Here is a 9,349-nt window from a genome sequence, read left to right on the forward strand (position 1 = left end):
GTTTGGTAATAAAATTTTGAAACGTTTATGTAGTATATTTTAACTAATATTATAGATACATACAAAAACAAAAAAAAAAATTTGCAATTTTATTGATCATGCGTGAATATTTTAAAAGCTTTTTTAGCAATTTTAATCAGAAAATCCTCCATTATATGCGTACGTATTCCTATTAAAAATTATAATCTAAATTTTATATGTATATCGATTATAAGTAATATTTATCAAATACATACATACATACCTATATGCAAACATAAGAAATATTGAGCATATACATGCATAAATACATATGTATGTATTTATGAAGTCAGACTAACACTGACTGCGAAAATTATAACAATAAGCGCAAAGCTTCAATTAATATCCAACAGTGTAAACGCGAGCAACAAATTTGTAATAATAATTTATACAAAAAAAGTGGTCGACAGACCTCTTTGTACTAAATAGAAATGCAATCTCTTAAATGAAATTATGTTCCATATAATTTGCAGAAAAAGCGCTTTCAAAAGCAAGTTTGCAATATTATTGTGTGTTTAATTAACAACAAAAAAAAAAAGTTTGTTAGAATTTTTTAACATTTTATTTAATATTAGTTTATTATGCATAAAAACATTATTTAAATTACTGCGCAACTCTTATGATATGTAGATATTTGCTCAATTTAAATTAATATTTTATGTTCCCTTAAATATTTTTTTTTTATATACAAATTAAATTATTTCTCTTTTTTACAAAAACATTTTAAAGTAATTTTTCATATCATGGAATTCGGCTATGTTTGTGCATATCAACTTTCTGCTGTAGTTATACATACATACATATATGTATGTCCATATGTACATATATGTACATACATACATACATATAGCTTAGTTAGTTTTCATTTTCATTTTAATTTCACTTGTGTTGCTCATGTCACTCATTAATTGCATTTTAGTTAATGAATTTAAACAATTTCAGCTGGTTTTGTTTCCCTTAAAAAAATGTTGTGGAGAACTTCATTAAACTAAAATCTATCGAAAACTGTATTTATAATTAGGAAGGAAAACATGTGGTTATAAAGATAAGCATTAAAAAGAAAGAGCAAATGTGAAACTAAAACACGATATCAATATCAATAAAGGACACTTATTATAATCATGTATTCATAATCTAAAAATTTAAAATTCTTTTACTTCTTGGGCAAAACTGATGAAATCGTATCTGTGCAAAATTGGTTTTTTTATGAATCATCATAATAAGTATGGCCGCTGTAGCCAAATTTGCATACTTACCCAAAATCTTTCTAAAAATTTTAACTATGCGGACGACATAGTTTATGCCTATTGGAAAAAGGAGTTTACAACTCAAAGGGGGTAATTCCACCTATTATGTTAGAGGCAAACGAAAGGAAAATAACAAAAATTAAGAACTAAACCTTGCCGATCATCCCATTTTACAATTATTGTAACTTAATTGCAGTTAAGCCTATGGTGGAAATACGCTATAGCACCAGGAGGAGTAGATATAGAAATGTGCATCGAAATGAAATATGTAGCGGTCATTCTTGACAACAAAATGTTATGGAAAAAGCACGTAAAGTACATACGCTGTCACGAAAGCCAAACGAGCTTTAGTGGTATGAAAAAGAGTGATCGGATGTAGAGTTCCTATATGCCGCGGTGGATTTACACGAGGGCCTGGAACCACAGCCTCAAAGGTGGTGCACAGATGGCTGCAAAACTAACTAATGTATAGGGCAGGTATATATGGTCGTAAGGCTATGATCTCCATTCAAATTGGAAACTATTCTAGCATCATTCAAGCAGAGGTTTAAGCCAGTAATATTTGTCTAGACGTAATTATGAAAAGATATTTAAGAACACAGCACTTTGTCATTTGCAGCAACAGTCAGGCTGCGCTAAAAGTCACATCTTCATGTGCGCGAATGGGTATGGGAATTGTGTTGTGAGATTGAACATTTTAGGGGAAGAAAACTCCATACAGGAAGGGTTCCTTGCTGTAGAAATATGTACTATAAAGGAAGAGTTAGGAATACCGGATACTAAATGCGGCAGGCGAAAAACCTTTTAGGAAGATGAAATCCCAAAAGAACTAGTGATCTAATTACCATTCCAAAGACAATTTTAAGATATATAACAGTTGAACTGACGGGTCATTGCAGGCTGCGAATCCACATGAAAATCCTCGCAATTAGCGCAGACGAATTGTGTTGCTCCGGTGAAACAACATCAGAAGCTCGACAGTACCTCCTTCTAGAATGCCGTGCTGTTGCGAGAAGAAGATAAACTCTTCTGGGAGAGCTGTGGTCAGAATCTAAGCACATTCACTCTGTGCCTACCCTGAAACTGCAAGGTTTCATTTGGGCGCTAGGGCTGGACGCGTAATAGACCTTAGGTCGCTAAGAAGGCTAAACAATCATAAATAAATATTAACCAACTACTAAAATGGAAAATATTATTATATTTATTTAGAATTACAGTCTAAATATATACTTACATATGTATGTGAAAATCATTTGAAATAAAATCAATTTATTTATAGTTTAATTAAAACTTATCCAAAGAGCTAAAAATCAATACTAAATACATTAGAAAATATATATTTAAATTTAGTAAACCCTTATGAGTACTACCATGTATGCACATACTACATACAGAGCATGGAAATGATATTTTGAAAATCGCAATACCAGTTTTACATTTAGTTTTTGTCCGATGGTTACTGCATCTGACTAAGCGCATGCGTATATACAGGTGTATTCTCACCCCAACCACGCTTGATAATATGCGGAATCTTCTTCGGCACCATGCTGCAAAATTTTAGATTATACATACATATGTATATAGAAGATCTAATAACACAGTGAATTGCTACTCACCTGATGCAATCAATAATGGGGCAAACACTAACACACAACGTACAACCGGTGCAATCATCGGTGACATGTGGTATATGCGTCTCGGCATCGAATTGTATGGCCTGATAGCCGGAGTCATTGCACGTCATATAACATTTGCCGCAATTTATGCACATATCCTAGGTACAAATCAAAAAAAAAAAAAGTTTTTACATTTTCACTTTAATAATTGCAATCGAAGTACAGCAATCTTACATCATCGATTAATGCCACTTTCTGTTGCTTGTTGTCCAATTTTTTATAGGCGCCAATTCGATTCAAGGCGCGACCTATAATATCGTTTACGCGGAGTGCAGGTGCAAGCGCACCTGATGTCGCAGTTTCCTTTTTAGCATTCCATAAGGGACCATTCTTGACTCTGCCCTCATATAGTTTCTCTTCTCGCTGCTTCTTGTATGGGCCAAAGAATCCTAAAGTCTGTAAAATTAATTATAGCATCGCGACGTGAACTTAAGTAGTTTTTATGCTCTCCTTCCTACCTTGTTATCGCCATTCGTCAAGTGCACCACCGGCTTGCCCTTCTGATGTTTTGGTGTTGGTGGCGATTGTCCATCCCATAGTTGATGATTANTGCTCGCGATGACAATCTGGTTGGGAAAGTCCCGCTTGAGTTCGCGTATCGAACGGTACCAGTATTCTGCGCGTTTCTCCGAAATCAATTCAATGTTGAGAAAAGCACCTTGCTGCGGGCCATAATTATAGCCCGCGGTGGTGCCACGCACAATACGTGGCGATACATTGGTGACCAGATCTTTGTCAAGCCCGAATGTTTTTGTAACCACAAAGCCCCAACCCTGCTCGAAAGCGCGTCGGCACATAGCTGAACTTGTTGTTGGTGGTGCGGATGCTAATCCAAAAGGATTAGGGAATCTGAGTGTATGTTTTTCTTTTTTCCCTGTTTCCTTGTCAGTGCGCTGGTACACTAAATCAACCGTTAGGTCGACGTTATCGATGTCAGTGTAGAAAAGTGGTAACTCAGGCGGAGTATCGAGTGACAGTCCCTGCAGTTGACAATGAATGCTCCAAGCGGCAATTTTGCCATCGTTTACAGACTCAACTGTGGTATTAGCTTGTCCACCCAAATCGCCACCACAAAAAACTTGCGGTATGCTAGTTTGTAAAGTCTTTGGATTCACTTTGGGTAGGTTCCACTGATCGAGCTCAACTGGTTTAATGGCCTCAATGATTTCTGTGTCATTCAAGCCAGAGCCGAAGGCCGAAATGATATAGTCAGCCTTAAGGGTTGTAGGTTGATCTCTATCTACAATTAGTTGGCCGCTGTCATCGATTTCGGTACGGAAGAACTCCATCGCACGTATCTGTAGGAAGAAAGCAAAAACAAAAAAAAATTATATTCCTTTTAAATTATTTAATATCCCTTAAGCTCACCTTATTTTCCTTGACGATAACTTTGCTAGGCGCCAAGAATGGTAGAAACTCGCACCATTCTTCGCGCGCCAACTCCACCTCTTCGGGCACGGCGCGCATGCCGGTAGTGCCCCGACGGAAGATGACAAAAACGCGTTTGGCACCACAACGCCAAGCGGAAGTGGCGCAATCGAAGGCGGTATCACCAGCGCCCAAAACGATAACATTACCACTCAGCGAGGGTAGAGGTTGGCCGGCCTTACATGCACATAATCCGGGCTTTGAACCTACCGATACGATAGGCAAGAAATTTTTAGATGTATAAAAGCCCATAGACTCATTTAAACCAGCAAAAACTGGATCCACGTTTGGTTCTGGCAAACCGATGCCCAGAAATAGGGCGTCGTGACCAGTTGAAAGCAAATCCTGCAATTGAAGGCACACACAAATGAAGTTTTTTTTTTGAATTACACGCATTAGAGTAGACTTACGTTTACGGTCAAATCCCTAGTCGACAGACTGCGGTTCAACTCAAATTTCACACCCAAATCCTCAACTAATTGAATCTCAAAATTAAAACATCAACAGGTAAGCGATATTGTGGAATCTCAGATGAACTCAAGCCGCCCAAGAAAGAGCGTTTCTCATAAATCGTTATGTTCTTATAGCCCAAGCGTGCTAGGAAAGTGGCGCAAGAAAGTGAAGCGGGTCCACCACCTAAAAGTGCAATTTTTTTATTTGGCTGCGGCAAGGGTTGTACATTAGGTGGCACTATTTGACGCACACCCATCTCCTTGAACATCTCGGTTGCAAATTGCTGCAAACCACCAATATTAATGGGTCCTTCTTCCGACGCCTGCAAATTGCAACCACCAACGCACAAATCGCTAGTTGGACACACCATACCGCAGGTCAAACCCAGTGGATTATCTGAAAATATAGCTTTTGCGGCGCCATAGTAATTTTTATTGGCAATACTGGTAATGAAGCTCTTGATGTCCAACTGAGTGGGGCATGATTTCTGGCAAGGTGCGTCGGCGCATTTTAGGCAACGTGCTGCCTCTTTGAGAGCGCCTCGCTCAGAGAGAGTGGTGTGCTTAACATCATCGAAGTTATTCAAAAGCTTCGAGCAGCCCTAGAAGGAGATGGAAAATAAAATTAAATTCCAATAGAATAATTAGGTACTTACGGTTGGATTGCGATCATTGTTACGCTTCCAATGCTTTTTGTTGATCTTCGTTTCAGCCGTTGGTACAACCGTACATTGTGTCTTGACACGAGGATTTAAGGCCATCAGACTCTACAGTTTGGTGCGTAAAAGGATATAAACAAATAATACAAATGTTCCTACATACATATATACATATGAAGGATAAGATTATTACCTACCTCGATATCTGGTATCTCCTTGCTAAGTAATGCCGGTGGTGCCATGGCTTAGTTTTTATATAAATCTGAAATCTAAAAGAATAACATTTGAAAGAGCTTTTACTAGCGATTTAAATCTCAGGCCATAGTGATCACCATTTCACGATAATTTTAACCCAAGAAAATTTCTCTTTTAATATTTATTATTGGATTTCGAGTAAAATTTTTCTTAGAAACAGAGAGTATCTACATCTTTGGAGATTTTTCCAGACTAAATTTTAACGGCTTAAGTAGATTTTCTGGCTTTGTAAACATATTTAATACAGACGAGGCAACCGTTGAAGCAACGTGGTGAGGCAACTTATTTTTCATGTTCAATATACACGGGACAACCGTAGTGGCAATGGTTGCGGCAACCTCAGAACTTTGTTTGCTTTTGCTGAATGGCCCCTTCGTTGAAATCGAAAAAGATTAATATTTCTGTTGTAGATGTCTGACATTTCAAGAAAAAGTGTAGGTGTACCTTAAAGTATATTACTAGAATCGAGACGATAATAGCCCGAGACATCCCTTTTAGAATTTTGTTTTACTAAAATATGTAGCATCACGTAGGTGTAATGAACTTTTTAGTAAAAGATCGCATTTACATATTTATATATATCGTTGATGTTTTGGCAAAACCGCCCATCGACCAATTGCAAAACCGCATATCTTGCGGCACTCAAATTTTACAGGAGAGCTAAAAAACGGGTTTTCCTTGAAGGCATTGCCTTGATAGCCGGTATTTTCTCTAGCTATTATTTTACAAACCTGTTGTTTTAATAACGATTTAATGATTTTTATGCATAAATAACGATGCCTGGAGTTCAGGGTTACCAAATCTCATTTTTGTCACAACGGCGATTTAGGCAGTTTTGCAACTGGTCGATGGGCGGCTTTGCAAATACATCGAAAATATAGATCTTTCTTTCTCATATTACAAAATAATTTTTTTTTGTAGATAGGCTCCTCTGGCCTTCATGCCCTCATATAATAAATCAGCAAGCGGTATTCATTCCTTGTGATAATCGTTCACTTAATTTGGAACATGGAACATTTGGAACCAAAGTCATAAGCCCAATGTGCAGTCATAAATACAAAAGGAGTATTCACGATCCGGTGCATACTGTCTGGCATGGTGCATAGATAGCATAAATAAAATGATTGGGTAATTTTGTTGTTGTTTCATGTGTTCAAACAACAACAAAATTAGCCAATCATGCTCTCTATGCACCATGCCAGACAGCATGCACCGGATCGTGAATACCCCTAATGTATCATATATGTATATTTATGTATTTGCAAAATATGTACGTAGGTACAGGTGCACGCAATTTTTAGTAGTTATCATCATCGCACATACAATACATACGTACACATGAATGTACCTACGTACATACATTTTACATTAAAGCAAACCACTTACCGGCTGTAAAGTTATCCGCTCATCTGGCACACGAAACTGTTATTTCAATAATTTGGTCTATTTACCAAAGATTAGGGAAATGACACCAATAAATTTTACTGGCAGCGAGTGTCAAGTGCAAAGTGATAAGCACAGTAAAAATTTGATATATAAAAATTAAAAATTTAGAAATGTTTGGTAAGTATTTCAAAACAAATGTTTGGTCAGGTTACGCAAAGAAAAAAAATACAAAGGAACTTTAAACTCATAAACTAAATATGTAAGAAAAATTAAAATAAATATCTATCTTTCAGTATGAGGCTTTTAGTTAAATTATTATTTCGGTACCTTATTAACTAGATAGAGATAACAATTCGTTATATAAAGACTTTTCGCATTGTTTATTTAAAAATAATCAAGTTTTATTGTGTTTTACGTTGTAGTATATATACATTAGGGCGGGTAAATTTGTATGGGAGCCTTTTTCGAATATGCGCGTAGAGCGCAGAAGGTTTCTACGTGTAATTCTAAGAAAATTTATCGACGAAACCACGGATCTAAAATCAATTAGAGTTTGCCAAATTTCGAAAAAAGGTTTCTTAGCATTTTGCTGTGTGGTGTCGTAAAGAATTTTGTATAAAAACATGCTATACCCCTTGTATTTTGGTATGAGGAATCCATTTCTGCACTTATCCTTTGCTTAAAACCTCCATCGGAGGGCGCAACAGTGAGAATTATCACATTTTCTTCGAAACCTATTTTCGCAATTTGGCAAACTTTAAATTGATCTAAGACCCACAGCTTCTTTGGCAAATATGCTTAGAATTACACGCATAATCCTCCCATGCTATACGCGCATAGTAAAAAAAAACAAAAAATTAACCGCCCTACCCGCCCATGGTTACATGGTTACAAAGTTTCAATGTATTAAGGTTTCACTGTATTTACTTAATGGTACATTGTCCTAAAGCTTAAAGCAACTGTGATCGGCAATTAACATGACAGTTCAATATAAGAATATTAGCTTAGACACGCAAGTGACGTCAATCAAAATAAAACTTAGGAATCATGCGTTTTCGGGAGGGAACAAAAAAGGCGACAATTGTTTTTTAGTTATACACCAAAACCAATTAACTAAATTTTGGCAGACCAATTTTGTTTTGGTTGGTGATAAGCAGATTTGCTTTCAGAATTTAATGAATAACTTTAATAATGGAATAAATTAATATAAAAAGCAGATAAGAAGATGAAAGCATTAAAGTGCGCAGTAAGTACTACATACGTACATATTAGCCATCTATGTACATACATACGTATCTGCTTATGCGCTTCTGTATACATAAATACTAAACTCATTTACAGATTTTTAAGGTTCTTTTATTTGTTCAATCGAAACTTGTTGATTTTGCATACATATCTCTCTCTCTCTCTTTATTTATTATTATACTCTGCTCAGTGTACATTTACATACATACACATATATGAACAAACATATGTATCTTCTTATTAATTTTAAGCAACAATTCACTTTCAAAAATCCACTTTATTGAAAGTGCTAAACAAGCGCGAACACTTATGTAAAACTGATTATCAGTTAATTACACTAATAACTTTAAACAAATAAAATTTTATCATTGATTATAAAAGCACAAACATAAAACTATGCACTTGTGTAAGTACGACAAGTGTTTGCCACACATGCCTCTCAGCTGAGTATCTGTTAAAAACTTCGTTGCCGGAGTACCATTTTCAATTAATTTTATTAGTTTATATACGTAGGAATGTATGTACATAAATATATACATAGATATGTGCACACATATGTATATAATTACATGTTAAATATACGCATCACGTACCAACAACAAACAAAAGCTATATATATATATATATATATATATAGGCATATATATAAGAAAAAAAAAATTTTTGTATACCGAATTCGCGAATAGATGCGTTCAACTGTATTTAACACACGAAAATAGATCTTGTCACTGCAAGCGTCTATTTTCAACTGATCGTTGCCAGCTATTTGTTATCAAACTCATAAAATGAAAAAACGAAAATTGGATGAAAGTAGAGATCCGAACTCAGCTGAGCGACTAGCTAGCGTTGCCAGTTTAGCGATGGTAAAATTAATTAATTAATTGATTGAAACCCCGTTTATTTGGTGGGGAAAAATTAAATTTTATGTACCTAACCGAAACATTTACAGCTCTGTGGCAGATCGAGTTTGCCTAATNTAC

General features: G+C 35.8%; 1 protein-coding gene across 1 annotated transcript; it reads right to left on the reverse strand.

The window, feature by feature from the left end:
- Positions 1–2,454: 2,454 nt before the first annotated feature.
- On the reverse strand, positions 2,455–9,103 carry LOC108378517 (dihydropyrimidine dehydrogenase [NADP(+)]-like). The gene is given in 10 exon segments (XM_017634810.1): positions 2,455–2,815; positions 2,885–3,042; positions 3,119–3,340; positions 3,403–4,242; positions 4,313–4,717; positions 4,783–4,865; positions 4,868–5,426; positions 5,481–5,591; positions 5,681–5,752; positions 8,963–9,103. Coding segments are annotated over 9 exon segments (2,514 nt in total). The 5' UTR covers positions 5,726–5,752; positions 8,963–9,103; the 3' UTR covers positions 2,455–2,724.
- Between the last annotated feature and the right edge of the window lie 246 nt (positions 9,104–9,349).

This window comes from Rhagoletis zephyria, unplaced genomic scaffold (assembly GCF_001687245.7).
Source record: "Rhagoletis zephyria isolate East Lansing unplaced genomic scaffold, Rhagoletis_zephyria_1.1 Rzeph_scaffold_14270, whole genome shotgun sequence".
NCBI lineage: Eukaryota > Metazoa > Arthropoda > Insecta > Diptera > Tephritidae > Rhagoletis > Rhagoletis zephyria.